General features: G+C 38.9%; 2 protein-coding genes across 2 annotated transcripts; one reads left to right on the top strand and one right to left on the bottom strand.

Moving 5' to 3' along the window:
- Window positions 1-113: 113 nt before the first annotated feature.
- Window positions 114-10,865, top strand: LOC111569574 (germ cell-specific gene 1-like protein). The gene is made up of 6 exons (XM_055005075.1): window positions 114-2,173; window positions 3,336-3,658; window positions 7,919-7,966; window positions 8,076-8,240; window positions 8,313-8,424; window positions 10,021-10,865. The coding sequence occupies exons 2-6, from the start codon at window positions 3,364-3,366 to the stop codon at window positions 10,487-10,489; spliced, it is 1,089 nt and encodes a 362-aa protein (XP_054861050.1). The 5' UTR covers window positions 114-2,173; window positions 3,336-3,363; the 3' UTR covers window positions 10,490-10,865.
- Window positions 10,866-11,780: 915 nt separating this feature from the next.
- On the bottom strand, window positions 11,781-17,477 carry LOC111585895 (epithelial membrane protein 2-like). Its single transcript, XM_023295529.3, has 5 exons — window positions 17,326-17,477; window positions 15,646-15,733; window positions 14,977-15,079; window positions 13,880-14,020; window positions 11,781-12,946 (listed from the first exon to the last, which is right to left on the bottom strand). Exons 2-5 carry the CDS (start codon window positions 15,721-15,723, stop codon window positions 12,786-12,788), a joined length of 483 nt encoding a protein of 160 aa, XP_023151297.1. The 5' UTR covers window positions 15,724-15,733; window positions 17,326-17,477; the 3' UTR covers window positions 11,781-12,785.
- Window positions 17,478-18,884: the final 1,407 nt, after the last annotated feature.

Here is an 18,884-nt window from a genome sequence, read left to right as displayed (position 1 = left end):
ATTTCATATTTTTTCTCAGAGTTTTCCACCCAAATTTCTGCCTCTCTCTCTCTTTGCACATGTATTCTCAGCTATATCTCTGTGGCACATAAAGCTGTCTTCGTCTCTATTTCCGTCACACAGGCACACTTCTTCTCACTCTTCTTTCTTCCTGCTGTTATTTCAGTGTGAAAGGAGTGCGTAACCCTGTTCAGACTGTCTTCAGGAGATGCGTTATGAATGCACTTTAGAGTTGAGAAAGTGTTGGAGGTGCAGGTCAGAGGTTCTGTGTTTCAGTTTTCATTTGAGAAAGTGTCATGCCGTGTAGAATTGGGGTTAAAGGAGCCCAGAGCAGTCTCATTGTAAGAAAAATAATCTTAAAACACAAATTTCTGATTAAGTAAAATAGAATGAATTGTTGTGAAATATGACATCACTTCTCGAGATTTTAAACATCACAAATTCCATTTACATCATGGGGTGTAAACTCACGTGTATATTAGGGGATGGTTTTATATTATCAAACTAAGATTTACTATATTTTGTTCCAGTGTTTTAGGACACACATATGCCATATATTTGGGCATACTTTTTTTTATTTTTTTTTTAAATGCAGTAGTTTTTAGTCAGCTTTAATGCTTTCAATAGAAATTGTGAGAAATTTGCTAAAATTGTGTTAAAAAGCCATAAAGAGATTAAAAGGTTAGCTATAAGTAATGGATACATGACAAATGAAATAGCCAAAACGCATGGCTAAAAATGGGTCACATTTTTACCATTTTTTTGTTTGTTTTTCTAAAAGTAATGGTTAAATGGTTGAATTTTTTAAAAGTAATATAGAAACGGTGGAAGTAAATGTCCAAATATAATAGATATATGATTTAATTGTTTAGATGTAATGGTTTTATAAAGTGGTTAGCAACTAAATTTGAACCCAACTGAACAACAATATTATTGCAGCAAAACAATTTTGTGTCATTAGCAGTGAGAGTATAATTGCATTGAATACATTTGGAACAGGCAGGGTGTTTTCATAAAGGGCACTTGAACTGATTTACTGTTTGTAGTTACACATCCAGAAAAGAAGTGATTAAGAAGTGACACACTGTCCTCTTCTGGCAACAACATCATCAAAGTGAATAGTGGTTGACCCGTTTTAAAGTTTGAAAATGTGGGAAAAAAATTAGATTTTCACAGTGAAACGTCTGATGTCCACATTTTCAACATTTTTGGGAAATCTTTGAACATTTTTTGGTGGACAAAAGGAAATGTTAAAAATGTTTCATAAGAACATTAACAAAAAAATCAACCAAAATCGAATTTTGCAGGATTTTTGTTGATTTTTCTGTGAATGTTCTTAAAGAAAATATTAGAAGTTTTACTGATATATATATAATCACTTTAGATATTTTTAGGATTTTTTGGAAGATTTTAAATTATTTTTTGGAAAATATTTACAAGAATTTTCTTGACAAATTTGCGGGATTTTTTTAAAATAAAACTTTTAAGGGAAACTTTTAAGGAATTATTGGAATTTTCTTCCTGAAGGTTTTGTAAATTTTCAGAAATTTGGGCAATTTTTTTGCAGATTTTTTTTTTTTCAGACAAGGAAACAATATTTTTTGGTGCCCATAAACGAGGACAACAGGAGGGTTAAACATCCCTTCTAAAAGCCTCCTACTGTGGCGTCACCACCTCTGACTGCAAAGCCATATAGTCCATGTATTAGCCCGTTTAATTTTGTGTATGTGCAGCTTTTATTCACCGTTTCAAGGTCGTGTTGACTTCCACATCAAAGCAGAATAAGGCATGCTTTAACAGGCTGAAAAGCATTGGAAGAGGCAGGGACATGAATGAAATGGATCAAAATGAGTCTAGGAATCAAAATGAAAACAGATGGAACAGAGTTGTCTGTTTTGGATTTATAGGGATGGATTAAAGAAGTGTGTGTGTGTTTGTGTGTGTGTGTGTGTGAGTGTGTGTGACATGCTTACAGTTGTGCCTGACTGCCGGGGTGGGATCATAAAGACTGACAGTCACGGTGCCTGCAGAGGTCAGTGTGATGGCCAAAATCCTCCGTCACTCTCACTATCTGATGAAGAGTGAAAGGCAGCGGATTTTTACTTTCACCTTCCGCACTTACCTCAATGAGGGGGGCTGAGGACGACGTGAGAAGTAAGAGAGGCTGAAGTGGGTGAGTGTTTATTTCTCTCCATTCAGATTTAATTCACTGCTTGACATAAAGTGTTTCGGATGTATTAGTTGGAGCATCTGTCTCTTGGAGAGCTTCCACACACGGTGACAGCAATTTTCACCTATTTTTCCTCTGATTTAGCCGTCTGTCTTCCCACCAATTACCAGCAGTGTGTGATTTTTCCGTCACAGTCTTTTTTATTCTTTTAAATGTGATTAGTAATGTAAAACTGCTGGCTCCCCCGCACTTTTTCTTTCAAATGCCTCACTCGTCATCTCAGGCAATTGGGCAGAGCTGCTTCTCCTTGGAAACTAATACAATGCTTGTGGTATTCTTAGTGACAAGCACGAGTGGAGGTGTACCTGAAGTCAAGTATTAGCAATAAAAACTAGAACCACTCAGTCCTGACTTGTCACTTTATGTATTTCAACTTTGCTGTTAACCCTCCTGTTGTCCTCATTTACAGGCACCAAAAATATTGTTTCCTTGTCTGGAAAAAATCCAAAAATTCAGCAAAAAAAATTCCCCAGATTTCTGAAAATTTGCAAAACCTTCAGGAAGAAAATTCCAGTAAGTTTCCCTTAAAAGTTTCATTTAAAAAAAAATATAAAAAATTTGTCAAGAAAATTCTTGTCAATATTTTCAAAAAATTAGTAAAAATCTTCCCAAAAAAATCCTAAAAATATCTAAAGTGAGTCCATATATATCAGTAAAACTTTTACTATTTTCTTTAAGAACATTCACCAAAAAAAATAAAAAAAAACCTTCAGAAAGAAAATTCCAATAATTCCTTAAAATTTTCCCTGAAAATTTTTATTTAAAAATATCCCCCAAATTTGGCAAGAAAATTCCTGTCAATATTTTCAAAAAATGAGTAAAAATCTTCAAAAAAAATCCCAAAGATATCTAAAGTGAGTACATATATATCAGTAAAACTTTTAATATTTTCATTTTACGTTTTTAACATTTCTTTATTCCCACCGAAAAATGTTCAAAAAATTCCCCAAAATGTTGAAAATGTGGACATCAGAAGTTTCACTGTGAAAATTAATTTTTTCCACATTTTCAAATTGTAAAGGGGTCAATTTGACCCGCAGGACGCCACGAGGGTTAAGAGCTTGCATACTCACATTCCATGCCTCTCTCTGCTCTGATATTCCAGCCCGACCCCCTCATTTGACCCTTGCACGATGGCGTTCCTGCAGCAGATGCGTTCCCCTCGTTTTTCCTTCATCCAGACGGTTGTGTCGCTCCTGCTGAGCACCGTGGCCCTCATGTCCTCCTACTGGTGCGTGGGGAAGCAGAAGGTGCCCAAGCCGCTCTGCTCGCCCACCAAGCACAGCAACTGCATCCCAGTTCCCGGCGTGTCCAACTCCTCCAGGATCCAGTTCTTCTGGGAGACCGGAGACGACCGCTTCGTCTTCCCCACCTTTCACACCGGCCTGTTCATCACCTGCGAGGAGAACATCTACACAGACGAATGGGGTGAGAGACGAGAAGAATAAGTAGAAATGTCACCGATCTGAATTATTTAGAACATAGCTAGACTCTTCTCTTCTGTGGTTCCCCGATGGTGAACAAGTTGCCAAACTCTATTCGATCTGCAGAGTCTCTCTCAGTCTTTAACCCTCGTGTCGTCCTGCGGGTCAAAATTGACCTGTTTTACAATTTGAAAATGTGGAAAAAATATATTTTATCACATTGAAGCTCCTGATGTCCACATTTTCAACATTTTTGGGAAATCTTTGAACATTTTTTGGTGGAAAAAAGAAATGTTAAAAATGTTTCTTAAGAACATTCACAAAAAAATCAACCAAAATCCAGGAAATTTTGCTGGATTTTGGTTGATTTTTATGTGAATGTTCTTAAGAGAATATTAGAAGTTTTACTGATATATATGTAATCACTTTAGATATTTTGAGGATTTTTTTGAACATTTTTACTCATTTTTTGAAAATATTTACAAGAATTTTCTTGACAAATTTTGGGGATTTTTTAAAAAAATAAAACTTTTAGGGGAAACTTTTAAGGAATTATTGGAATTTTCCTCCTGAAGGTTTTGCAAATTTTCAGAAATTTGGGGAATTTTTTTGCTGAATTTTTGGATTTTTTTCAGACAAGGAAACAATATTTTTGGTGCCCGTAAATGAGGACAACAGGAGGGTTAAGAAAATACTAAAAACCCAGCTCTTCACTGAACACCTTTGCACTTGACAGACTGCAAATACAAATCAATTTTTTTTAAAATTCTGTTACATCTGCACTGCCTGTAAACACCACGGTCTGATTATGACTCTTGAACTTATTTTATGACTCTTATCCACGTTGTTTTCTCCTGACTAGATCCTTGCTTGTGTTGTATCTACTCTCAGATGTACGTCGCTTTGGATAAAAGCATCTGTTAAATGAAATTGTTGAATTGTAGAATTGTAGAACATGTGATTGATTTCTGTAAAAGAGACATTTGCCTGAAAACTAGCCGATCAGAAGTGAAGGTCAAAGTTGCTCAGTTTCTTCTAAAAGCCTAGACATGTCATTTGTGACCTGGAAAAGGATTTAACAGGTAGAGAAAGTTCAGAAATGCCAGAAGACTGGATTTATACAAAGAAATATCAAGAGAAGCACTGATAGTGGTCAGTAATACGTGTTTGCGATATTCAATCAGTATTATCGTGAGGGATTTCATCAGTATGCTGGTGATTATTCGTGCTGATCGGGTTGTTTTTGCAGTAGAGGATATTCCCAAGGTGAGCTGAGGATCTGCGGTGAAATAGGAAGTGAAGCAAATTGCATCATAACTGTGGCACTAGTGCGACAGGAGATAAAAGTAGGTCAGAGGGAGAGAGAAAGTCCAAGGTGGTAATATGAATTGAGATGTCAGGTGCGTTGGTTTGCATCGGTAAATATACGATTGTGTGCTTGTGTGTGTGTTTGGGTACGTGCTCGGCACAAAGAGGATTATCATCAGTGTGCGGTCTGCTTGCGGAGATTTAGACTTTAGCAGCATGACTCAATTATGGATTAAAACCCAGAGAGAGAAAGCTTAATAGGATTCACAAACATCGGTTGGGTTTTCACCGTCTCATTTGCAGCTGATTTGCAACAGATTTTAAACCGACTCTCTGAATGATTCTGAACTCCAGCCAAATAATTCCAATATGCGCAGTTAAGTAAATCAGTCGGAAATTTGTAATGAATAGTTTGGATTTTAAGTGTTGGCTGTGATGCGATGAAACACTAATTTGGGTTTGGCACTAATCTGCCCAATCATTTATTAATGCCTGATATATTAATGGAGACATTTTCGATATTATACAATAGATTGTGTTTTTTAAAATCTACTGATGCATACAGAATGCTTTTCTTAACCCTTTGATGCACAGTGTGGGTCAGGAGATACCCATTTTCCACTGGATGATCCTTGCTTGTGTTGTATCTACTCCGATATTGGCTATTTTGCCAATAACCGATATGCCGATATTGTCCAACTCTCAATTTCCGATTCCGATATCAACTGATACCGATATATGTGGACTATTTAATGAATTTTAGGTAACATCACATATCTCCTGTCGTGGAATAAACACATCATGCCTAATTTTATTGTGATGCCTCATTGAATGCATTCTCAAATGCAACAAGGCTTTCCAAATATAAACATTGTCTGTGCAAAACAAGAAAACTACTTCAACTTAAGTTATGGGAAAAAAAATACCATATTTAGGCCATATATACCATAATTTCCGGACTATTGAGTGCAACTGAATATAAGCCTCACCCACTAAATTTAAAAAGAAAAAGAAATGGCCGCACTTGTCTATAAGCCACAAGTGTCCACATTGTAACATGAGATATTTACACAAAGAGTTTTTTAAACTTTATTTAAATAAATGCTTTTTTTCTGAACAGTGTCAGTAACATGGCAGTAAAACGCATCGAGTCAGTTCTTCACGCTGCCGACTCCGTCTCACCATGGATTCATTGATGCCAAGCTTACATGCAGCAGCTCTATTTCCTTCTTCAACAGGCAGATCGATTGGCTTCAACTTAAAAGCTGCATCATATGCATTTCTTTGTGTGTTTTCCATGATGAGGGTGTGTGCATGAAGCGCAAAATGACTGATCTGAAGAATTTAGTGTGTGTCCGTTTGATTTAATTCAAACTGTTTCACTGGTTCACTGTGACCTGTTCGGTAAATTCATTCTGATGTGACGAGGCTAAACGTATTGGCGGCATGAAGCTCGCCCGTAAAAATCTATACATTAGCCGCATCGTTGTTTAAGCTGCAGGATTCAAAGCGTGAGAAAAAAGTAGCGGCTTGTAGTCCAGAAAGTACGGTACATGCGTCCAGTAAATGCAAAATATATATCAGGCGAAATTCAGGCATTATTTCATCGGTTTTCATGATAGGCAGAAAAACCGTGTTCCACTAAGTTCCAGATTACAAAAACACCTCTCAAGGAAGTGTGTTAATTCCAGATCACATGACCTGCTCCAGATGATGATGGATTTATGGCATGTCAACAGGTTTACTACAATATCTTTATAAATAACTTTCAATTTCAATTTTACTCAATTGTATATATAATATTTAGAAGAATCTTTCTGTAAAAATGCCATGTGGTGTTTGGTTATAGGCGGCCATGTTGATTTTTTAGGCCTGAAAACAGCAAAAATGTCAACTATGTTAGAAAAAGTCCCGTTATTATATATATTGACCCCTCTATATTTAAAAGTTGACTAAATGTTAATGCTGACCAGAATATTTTGTCTCTGCAGGTTTAACAGTCACTTTTACAATGTTTCTATAAGGCTTCGTTTACATGCAAGACATATTCATCACATTCAGCACAGTCATTCAAAGCATATGAATGCATGATATCGGCATCCCTGAGAGCTCAATAGGTTCCAAATAAAGAATAAATAGAAAATAAACAACTGTGCAGAGGGTGAAAAATAGTTCAATACAGTGCAGAAGGTCAAACTCAAGCATGTTTTCACCAACTTGACATTGAATATGAGCTTCCTGAGTGTTATTTTTTTTCCTGAATGCTGCATATGTGATCAAGTTGGTGTAAAAGTTTTCTTCGTTTTCTTCCACTTTGCCGATTTGCATCTGTTTTCTTAAGTCGCAGTGCGTCGAGCTTACAGTGCCTCCTTAATTGAGAGCCGTATACGGAGCTCAGATTATTGCGGCTGCTGTGTAAACAAGCCACAAAGAAGCTTAACCTACTGCTGAAACAGGTTTTCACTGTGTTGTTTTTTGTTAATGCACGTATTTTTTGTAAGTGAGAACTGCAACATTTTTATGTTGAAATTATTACGTCGACTGAAGAAAAATCTCCAAAATCAAAAACAAAAAGTCTCATTTTTCCGGTGCAACTAATATTATCTCTGCAGGCCCCATCTGTCCAGATTTTATAATCTTATAATCTCTGATCAGGTTGCTTCAGGCCAAGAAAACACATGAGATAAACTGCTACCTCAATCTGGTTATTTGTACAGTAATTAGATTGTAGTGTTTATTTTAATTTAGAATACATATGCACAGCCTGGTGGGGTTTTGACCTCATTTACTCGACAACAACATGGCTGTGATGCAGAGAGAATCCACAGTGATGATTGTTGTGTGAAGGTTACTTCATATGTCAGTAGCTCAGGTGTTTTCTCAAATATTTTCCTGTATAAATAGTATTTTTTTGCTTAATTCACTCCTACATTTACGTTTCTCTTTTGACTTCTAGAGGAGAAGTGCCGAGGGTTTCACACTTTGACTCCACGGTGCGAAAAAGGTAAAGTTTTTTCTGCATTTTTGTGGGCATTTAGCTCTTGGGGGACCTGATCGTTTGAAATCCATTCCTTCATGTGTTTGTTCTCAGCCTCTTCTCCCTCCCTCTGCAGCAATGATGTGGCTTTCGCTGTCACTGGAGCTCACGTATATCGGTCTGCTGTTGATCAGCTGCATACTGCTGTCTGTGCAGTTGTGCATCAGGGCCTGGTTCCCCTCTACGCAGCGCTGGGGGCAGCTGCTCAACGCTTTTGCAGCTGTTTTTACCGTCCTGGGAGGTAGATAGATGTTTGAAACACAACATGTAATGACCAGTATTGATACCAGTCTCAGTATGTTTTCTGTCTCAGGTCTGCTCGGGATGGTGGGTCACATGATGTTCATGCAGGTGTTTCAGACCACCGTCTCAATGGGGCCAGAAGACTTTAAACCTCACAGCTACGGCTACTCCTGGGCTTTCTAGTAAGTTCATTGAATGTTTTACGTTAAACACTGCCCATCCACAAAAAAGTCACACACTCTTATGTTTTGTTGGACCACCTTTAGCTTTGAGAACGGCGCGTTCGTCGTGGCATCATTTTGATAAGCTTCTGCAAAGTCACAGCGTTTATTTCTGTCCAGAGTACAAGCGGCTGAAATGAGCTTCCTCTGCAGGGTGGCTGGACTCAGCCTCAGAGATAGGGTGAGAAGCTCAGACATCTGGAGGGAGCTTCTCAGCCTCAGAGATAGGGTGAGAAGCTCAGACATCTGGAGGGAGCTTCTCAGCCTCAGAGATAGGGTAAGAAGCTCGGACATCTGGAGGGAGCTCGGAGTAGAACTGCTACTTCTTCACGTCTAAAGGAGCCAGTTGAGGTGGTTTGGACATCTGATTCGGATGCCTCCAGGGAGACTTCCTTTGGAGGTTTTCCGAACATGTCCACCTGGGAGGAGACCCCGGGGTAGAGTCAGAACCCGCTGGAGGGATTACGTATCTCATCTAGCCTGGGAATGCCTTGGGATCCCCCAGGAAGAACTGGAAAGTGTTGCTAGGGCAAGGGACGTCTGGAACAACCTGCTTCACCTTCTGCCTCCATGGCTTGACCTTGGATATGCGGAAGTGGATGGATGGATTGATGGATGGATGGATGGATGGATGGATGATGGATGGATGGATGGATGGATGGACATCATCACAAACACACTCCATGAAGCATGGTGGTGGCAGCATCATGATGTGGGCTTGCATCTCTGCAGCAACCCCTAGAAGGCTTGTACAGAGTAAAATAAACGCAGCAAAGTATAGGAAAATACTGGAGGACAACCTGATGCAGTCTGCAAGAGAACTCAGCTGGGAGAAGATTTATTTCCCAGCAAGACAGCGAGCTGAAGCCTGCAGTCAGGGCTACACAACAATGGTTTAAGGGCAGCAATGTTCTGGAGTGACTGAGTCAGATCCCAGACCTCAACCCACCTGAGAGTTTGTGGCTAAACTTAAAAAGAGCTGTTCACTCACGATTCCCCTGTCAAGATTTTGAGCAATTTTGCAAAGAAGAATGGAGAAAATTATTAGCATAACAAAAAATAATAATCACAATAATTATAAATTAATAAAATTCTGTAAATAAATAACAGATAAATAAAGAAATGCAGAAATTAAAAATTTTAAATTAGGTAAGTAAATAATTAGAATCATAATATCAAAATGAAACATAAAATACAAGTTAATTAAAGGGTTCTGATTTTTATTTTTATTTTTTTTGGTTAAATCTTACACTTTTAAAATTTAATTTCTCACTTTCTGGAAGTGTTGATCTCCATACCACTCAGCTACAGGTTTAGGGATGGGAACAGGGAACTACAGATTTAGGGATTTCACTGATTGGAAGGGGAACTTCCAGAGGTATTTTTACTTTTTGAAAAAATTGAAAACAAGGAGGAAAATAAGAAACAAAATCGAGCTCTTCCAGTTTTCCAAGTTGCTGCCTTTCCCCTTAAGTCTGAATAAGTCAAATAGATGCACAGCCTCTAAAAACACAATCAAACCACATGTCCCTGTTTGTCCTTCTCTGTTTCCGTCAGCGTGGCCTGGTTTGGCTTCACCGTCTGCATGGCGGCCGGCGTCTCCACCCTGAACAACTACACCAAAAAGGTCCTGATGGTGGGTCCCAGGCGTAACTCCGGACTCAAGCCCTGCAGCTTTAACTTCATGGGCCTCCTGCCGCCGGCTCCTTATTACACCCCTCCAACCCCAGGTGTCACCCTGGTCCCTCCCCTGTCCCCGCCTCGGATCTCCCATTTGTCCCCGTACTACGAGCCCCCTTCAGCAGAGTTAAAGCCCTCCACTCCAAAGCTCACGCACTCCCACTCCCTTCCTCTCCCCCACTCTGACTCTTGCCCTCCTCCGCCCTCCCACCACGCACCCGGATCGCCATTCCACCGTCTCTCCCTGCCGTCGCCCTTGCCTACGCCGTCGGCCTCCGTCTATATGACCCTGCCGCCACACCAGGAGAATCATTACGAGAGAGAAGAGGATTACAGCCCGCTTTGAACTGTTCATTAAGGCTGGAGTCAGTTAGCAGATATACATCAATCTGAGCAAACTGGTTCAACCCTTTTAACCTCATAACCTACTGCCTGGTTTAAGAGACGCTTTTCTCTTGAATAATAGCCAAAATTACGTAATTTACAGAAAAACTCCTCAGATTTCCAGCTTTTTGACAGCCTACCAACATTTCCATCAAGAAAACTAATCAAAATTACATCTAGTGGATAGGAGATGACAAGAGGGGAAAATAACACAGACTGGATCAGTTTTTAAAAAATGCAACATGATTTTAAAAACTGTTGTTAGTAAAGATACAATAAGCATTACTTTTTTTCCACCTCAATTTTTGGAAAACAATAATTAAAGAATTTCAACTTTTCTCTTTCATGATTTGGGTCAATATATAATAGCGGGACTTTTTGTATCATAATTGACATTTTTGCTGTTTTCAGGCCTAAAATCAACATGGCCGCCTATAACCAAACACCACATGACATTTTTACACAAAGATTCTTCTAAATATTATATATACAGTTGAGTAAAATTGAAATTGAAAGTTATTTCAATCTATATATATATGTATATATGTATATATATACATATATGTGTGTGTGTGTGTGTGTGTGTGTGTGTATATATATATATATATATAAATATATATATATATATATATATATATATATATATATATATATATATATATATATATATATATATATATATATATATATATATATATATGGCATTTTTTCCATAACTTAAGTTGAAGTAGTTTTCTTATTTTGCACAGACATTGTTTACATTTGAAAGCCTTGTTGCATCCAATGGGGCATCACAGTAAAATTAAGCATGATGTGTTAATTCCATGACAGAAGATATGTGATGCTGCCTAAAATTAGTTAAATAGCCCACATATATCGGTATCGGTTGATATCGGAATCAGAAATTGAGAGTTGGAAAGTATCAGCATATCAGTTATTTGCAAAAAAGCCAATATCGGACATCCCTTATTGATGTGCTCTCAGTAAAACCAGGTAAGTTACTGTAATCACAACCACATCTGTTTTAATAACACAGGAAAATGTAGATGCCTCAGGAAGACCACTTATAGAACTGACTATAACACAGAAGTCTCTCATAATATGCTAAATTTGTTCCAAACAAAGTCGATCATCAGACTCCAGGCCTTGTAAAAGAAAACCAGTCTAACGTGGCAATTAGCAGAACACATTAAACTTCTGCTCTGACGTAACTGCTACTCACTAAGTGAAGAAGATACAGCAACAACATCAAGGACTGATTGAAAATCAAGTTTTAATATTGTAAAAATCCTTTTCATTGTCATTCAAAATGACACATAATAGTAACAAAAATAAAACAGTTTCAGACATACAGAGAATTGTGGGGAACAAATCATATTTACATGTTACATCTCATGCTTCAGGAGTCGAGGCTGTTGCCTTTCTACCGCTCTGCGTAAGACAGTTTCTTTGAGGATACATGAAGCAGGACATTCTGCTTTAGGTTTCCTCCAACTATGTAAATTATTTGGCTTGGTTTGGTGTCTTCCTCACAAAAAATATTACAAAATGAACTATATTGTGTTATCGTTGGTCAGTTTTTATCATAGTACAATCTTATGAGATTACACAGAAATAAGAAAGAATTTGAAGACTTTAAACAGGCCCAGCTTTAACATACGAAGCCATCACATTGTAATTACACTGTTTATTTAGTGGCATATTATACGAAGTAAAACCAGAGCCGATAGACGAAATAAAACAGATGAACTAAGAATAAAATATTGCAAAAAAATAATAAACAAAAATCCAAATCTCTCCCCTTTTAATCTAACAATCTATCATGTGTAAATGTACATTGCAAAAAAAAATACAGAAATAAAAAGACCACAGATTTTACTCTTCAACCTGCTTTTCTTCAAAGCCAGGAATATCGATAGATCTTAATTTATCATAGCATCTTATAAACACAAAGGCCTTTTACTTTCAGTTAACAAAATATTTTTAATCCTTAGATGCCCTCAAAAAATCCAGCCCAGTTAAAAAATAAACCCAAATACAAATGTGATTGACTGAGTCTGCCGTTTACCGCAGAAATAATCACAAATTCTAAAACCCTGATTATCTGAAAGCAGACTCAATTAAACACCGGTATGCATTTGAGAGGATCAGCGTTTATCTACACTAGCAGCTCAAATCTGACACAAACAGATTTCAGCTGAAAGAGCAGATCCTGCCAAAGATTTTGGGGCTGGCTGGAGCAAACTCTAGTGTCCCTCTCATGCGGTCTTCTTACGTAGCACGAAGTAAGTGATGCAGGAGAAGAACGTGAGGGCGAAGGCGATCCATGCCAGGATGTAGCAGTGGCCGTACCAACCGTTGCGCTCATCGAGGTGGAAGCGGTCTGTGTAGATGGAGGCTGCGATCATGATGCACAGGCCTAAAGCGAAGGGGATGTGGCGGTCAGTGAGGGGAGAGCAAAAAAGATAGACCAGGGGTGTCAAACATGAGGCCCGCAGGCCAAAACCGGCCCTCCAGAGGCTCCAATCCGGCCCTCAAAGTGTAAAAATTCCAGAGAAGACATGAACTACTGATTGTAAATTTGTAAAACTGCAAATTTAAACTAATTTCTAGACCAAGGCAAGTTGTTTTGATCATAAAGTACAGTACTAGATTGCTCATTGTTCTTTTGTGTCTCATTTTTGTAATATTTTTTTATTTTTTTTTTTAAATCTGACTTTTGATTCTTGTTTTTGTCGTTTTGTGTTTCCTTTTTGCCTTTTGTTTTTTGTTGTTTTTGATCATTTTGTGTTTTGCTTTATTTGCTGTGTTGTCGTTTTTGTTGTTTTTTTATCTCGCTCGTGTAGTTTGACTATTTTTGTCGTTTTGGCTCTTATTTGTCATTTTTTGTCTCGTTTGTGTCATTTGTGTATTTTTTGGTCTTGTTTTGTTTTGTTGTTTTTTATGAAATTTTTTGTCTCTTTTTTGTTTTTGTGTCATTTGTCTCATTTTTTGTAATTTTATCTCTCGATTTTGTCATTTTGTGCATTATTTTTGCAATATTTTGTACTGTTTTTTTGCTTTTTGTCTTTTTTTTAATTGTTTGTGTCATGTTTTTGTCATTTTGTGTCTTTTTTTGCCTCATTTGTGTGATTTTTTTAAAATCTTTTTTGCCCATTTTTTTTTTGTCTTTTTTTGTTTCGTTTTGTGTCGTTTGTCTCATCTTTTGTCATTTTGTTTCTCTATTATGCTGTGATTTTGCTGCTCCGGCCCACTTGAGATCAAACTGGGCTGAATGTGGCCCCTGAACTAAAATGAGTTTGACACCCCTGAGACAGACAATCAAATGGAAGATGGAGAGAATCATACTCACAGGCAAGCAGCTGAAATATACCAGAGATGGTGAACCTATGTCCCTTTGGTAGGGTGAAAAGCTGAGCCAGGAACACGAAGATTCCCAGGATGGAGAATATGCAGGCGAGGACCGAGCTGGCCTGCACTGCCTGGAGGTAATCTGCAGGGGGAGCCAGAGAGAGAAGCACAGTGAGGAGTCTGCAGGCAAAACCGACACTCCCAGGAAACAGGAACATCACAGTGACAGTCTTTTATATCTCCAGTCAGACGGTTGACATGACAAGAATGTTACTTTCTAACACCCCAAATGTCACGCGAAGACAAACAACAGCTGCTTTGTCACAAAACTAACCATTGCCATCAGTTCAGTTTTATTTATACAGCGCCAATTAGCAACATATGCCATCTCAGAGCACATATGTGTAGATTCTCATATGAATTCTATGAGCTTCAGTAAAGAGCGACTGGATTTCTCTAGAAGATAGAACACAAGTTAATACTTGAGGTTTTATTTCTCACGCTGACCTATAATGGTCTTAATTTGCAATGCAAAACCATCAGTCTGGATAGCTGTACTGTGCGTGTTCATTTGATTTACATTTGCATGTTCTGGGAGGCACTTTAAAATGAAATTGGCACTTTATTTTGTGTTTAATATTCATCACACAGCTCCCAAAACATTATTATTCCTGATATTGATACAAAGAATAGAATTCAGCAAAGCTATTAATGCAATAGAGCTGAAAAATCTAGATTGTTAATTACATTCTAACCATAAGTGATGCGATCCGGTGTGAACAGACAACCAGGATTTATAACAATTTAAATCACAATCTGGTCACAGAGAGTTTGCTTGGTCGAATCTGATCAAATCTCACTTACACAGCCTTGACGGTGAAGGTTTTTTGATCATCAAATTCTTAATTAATGACACCTAAATATATTTCCTAACTTTATTTTGGTCATTTTGTATAAATATGTCTGATTTAAAGGGAATGCCCTCAAGAAGCACAGGGAATGTGGTCAAAATGAGTGAGATATTGTCGCCTAACTTCACCTGAAATGATAATTACTTACAAATTTGTATGTTCAAGTGTCTTGAAATATGTCACTTACTGGATGGGTAGGTTGAGGGAAGGTCTGTGAGGTTCCACACATTATTTGTCATAATCCATCGGCCCCAAACATCAGTGTATATGTCGTCAGTTACCCACCAGGCCTGATGAGAAAGGAAGAGACACAAAACTTCAGTGTTACAAGTCAACTATCTCACAAGCTGAAGGCAAATGAATGGATCACAACAAGGGGAGTCGGTGGCAGTGTGTTGGGTAAACACAGCAGCGGAGCCAGCAGAGTTCTGAAATGTATTTGGAGGAAGGAACAAGAAAAAGAAAGAGGGCTAGACATTCCATAGATCTCACTCTGGTATGCACCATTCACTGCAACACAGCCAAGAGTCTGGCATATTTAAATGTGTGTGTGCAGCGTGGACGCGTACACTCGCTGGCACCAGGTGGGCCGGCCCATCTGTCACCCAGAAATGTTAAACATGCGGCCCTGAGAAGAACACTGGACCACTCACAGAGCAGGAATGAAGGCCTGCAGTGATGAGTCTTGGTTCTTAGACGTCTGTCATCGCGTTAGAGGTGTACATGACACTCACACCGGGGAGGAAGTCAGAGATTACGGTGTGGAAATGATGCCTTGAGGCTGTGAGGTGTTTGCGGTAACCGTGCAACACCGTGCATGTTAAACTGTCGCGATTAAAACTGTAATCACACTTACATTGTCAATAGTCGCCACCAGGAGCAGGACGATGCCTATGATGTGAAGGGCAAAGATGGCACCGAGGAGGATCAGCATGTTGGCAGTGCTGCGGAGAGGAACAAAGAAAGAGCTTGTTTTTAACATTTAATAGATCTTTATTGTGCTGGAATGACGTAACTGTAAGATTAGCTCAGAGCGGATCGAAAATAGACAGCGAACAAGGAAGAACAGCCTGAAACAAAAGCTGCAAACTTCTTGCTTGCTTTCATAATAAAGGAAGCCATTAATATAAGCCCCAAGCACACACACACACACACACACACACACACACACTTGGTGAAAACATTCATCCGGAGTACCAAAGCAAGGCCAGACCCTGGCACCCACTCAGGGCGTGGCCTCTTAACTTCTAATTACTTTGAGTTACGGCTAACGTGCTGCTAGTAAAATGCCTACAAATAGAGTGCGATGTAATGTTCATATGAAGATTCAGAGGGGAAGCTAATGCAGAGGCGTCGATTGATATTTGAGCAGAAGTAGATCTGTAAATCAAATCCCTGCTGGGCGATCAAGGAGGGAAGTTCACAACATGCGGATGAGTTTGGGCTTGTCTGACGCTTCCAAGTAAGCCGCCACTCCCTGAAATAACCGGAGAGAATACATGCTATTCCTCCACCTAGCTGCTCCACACGTGATCTCGGTGATTTGAATTACAACAGACGAGTTAACACAAAAAAAAAGCCACAAAACGCATACTTAAAACTAGTTTACAACAACTCTCTGCCACGCTTTTCTTAGACTTCCTGACTGTAATTGTCCCTTTGCATTATCCCCTCTACAGGTGACTCAGATCCCAGATTGGATCAACATATAATCTCATTTATACGTGAACGCTGCTGCTGACTGGGTGTGAACAGAGGAAGAGGCACATCTGGAATGTGCTGGTTCTCTCCATGGTAAAGGAGTGGTCAAGGGCTGGGTCCTCACACACTCACACGCAAACACACACAAACACACACAAACACAGACGGCGGGGGCAAGCTGGTACGCATGTGATCCCGCCTGACACATCTCGACAAGTATTTCCCACCTTTCATCTGTTTCAAACCACTAAAAATGAAGTGGCAGATAAAATGTAAATGTTTGCGCACGTCTGAGTAGTTTCAGCCTCAAGCGCAAAAAAGAAAAAGCTGAAACATACTCTGTGCACCAGATGACTGAAGTTTAATGAAAAACTTCTGATGCTTTAACTCAAAACACACTTGTGGAATACTTTGATCAAATCTCTCCTGAAATGTATCCAGAAAACGAGACATGCCGACTCTTCCTGCAGGGTTTTTGTTGGGTTTTTTTTTTTTTTTGGATAGAGTGTATTTTCCATTACACAAAACTAAATACATCTGGTTTGGGCTAGGTCACAAACATAGTCCTGTGTCTTTAAAAAAAAAAAAGAACATCCAAACTATTTACCTCACCACTAACTGGTGCAGGGAGTATCAGAAAGCAGCCAAACCTGCTGAAAAGCAAACTAAAGAAGGCGAACAGGTATCACACGCCTACCTTTACCTTTTATTTCATCATTAGCAGCTTTTCTTGAGTTTTAAATTTTAAAAAAATGCACAAACTGTAGGGCACATTCTGTTCAAAAACAGCTGTATAGAAATAACAGATTTAGCAAAAAGAAAAGAGTTGACTTACTGTTAGGTCGCTGATTGTCTCTTCAAGTCTAATTCCTGCTGCTCTCAAGGATACTAATTTCAGACTCGGAGTCTAAATGCACAAACACTAGAAACTACCCATCCGCCCACTTTTACCCTGCCCTCTTTTCAAGTCCACACCCCAGACAAGCCTCTTGCTTGGTTGATCACATAATCTCTGCCTTTTTCTCCCCCCCCTCCTTTTCCTCCTCCTACTCTACTGTTTGCTTCCTCTCTGTCTATTTTACACTCATACAAAAGGCTCAAACTGACTTGTTTTTCCTTCGGTGTCTCACGTCTTTGTTCGCTACAGTTGACGGTGGTGATTTTCTCTGGGAGGACAGTTGATGACTCACTGTCATTTGGGAGTGGAGTGGAGTAGAGTGGAGGGGGTCACTTCTATAAAACTAAATATTATTGACAATACTCCACGCTTGGTGCCATGGCAACAGACTACAGCTGACCTAATCGCGATCACATTGTTGCTGTTGTGCGTGTAAACAGTAGAACCTGCGTCTTTTCCCGCTTTTGTTAGGGAGGAAAAAGTTTCAGGATGAAGGAATGTTGTTGGTTGCCATCGAGGGAATAATAGGTGGGGGCAAATGAGTTCAAGCCACTGCTTAAGTGGAAAAAGCAGGGGTAGAATAAGGGAGGAACTAGAACGTAAAGTGGTGGGAGGGAGGGATACTTCACATTACTATAAGTTCTTTAAGTCTTACTCATCAGCATAGCTTCATTGGTAACGAGGACTTACATAATACAAAGGATTCCAATGATTCTCGAGCAGATCACATGGATTAGTTTAGTCTGAGGGAGAATCTTCTGTCTTTTATCCACTGATATCACATCACATAATTCTTTATTAACGCATAATCACATTTACTTGCTCACCAAAGCCCTCTATGATGCCAAAATGTGGATGAATTCCTGTGGTAATTCAGATCTAAACGGGGCAAAATCCAGATGTCAGAGCCACAAGACACAGTAGACTGGTTTTAAAAAGTGTCCTCAGAGAACTAAGAGGCCGATATTGTCACCCTGAAATGTACTTTTTAGATTCTGTATGCATTCAGAAAGAGGTAACAATAAAAATTAAGAAAAAACAGTTTTGCAATGTGGTTTGATTTAAAACAGCTTTTTTCGGTTTCACTAAAACAACGCTTTAGTTCAGCGTTCAACAGTGATGTTTAAGAAACTACAGATATTTCCACCTGTTTCTTAAAATGTAAGTTTGCTGAGGCCAAAATACAATCAGTGAAAAGTGAGGCAACATTTTAAATGACGTGTCAGGACTAGTTGATAATTCATATTAAATGTAATTAACAAATGGATCAGCAAACGCCAGTTAAATGTAGTCTTGCATAACCAGACCAATCTCCTCAGTGCTGAGGAATGGTCTGACTGCACCTCATTACAATTCTGCTATATGAGGGGGAAAAAAGCCCTTTCTAGTTTGCATTTCTTTAAACCAATCCCAATCATCTTGAACGATGCTAAGCCCAAAAGCTAAACAAAGTGTGTTGGTTTGTTTTGCAGATAGCGGAAACACAGGAGGAAGCA

Source organism: Amphiprion ocellaris, chromosome 19 (assembly GCF_022539595.1).
Source record: "Amphiprion ocellaris isolate individual 3 ecotype Okinawa chromosome 19, ASM2253959v1, whole genome shotgun sequence".
Lineage (NCBI taxonomy): Eukaryota > Metazoa > Chordata > Actinopteri > Pomacentridae > Amphiprion > Amphiprion ocellaris.
This window is presented reverse-complemented; position numbering and strand designations above follow the sequence as displayed.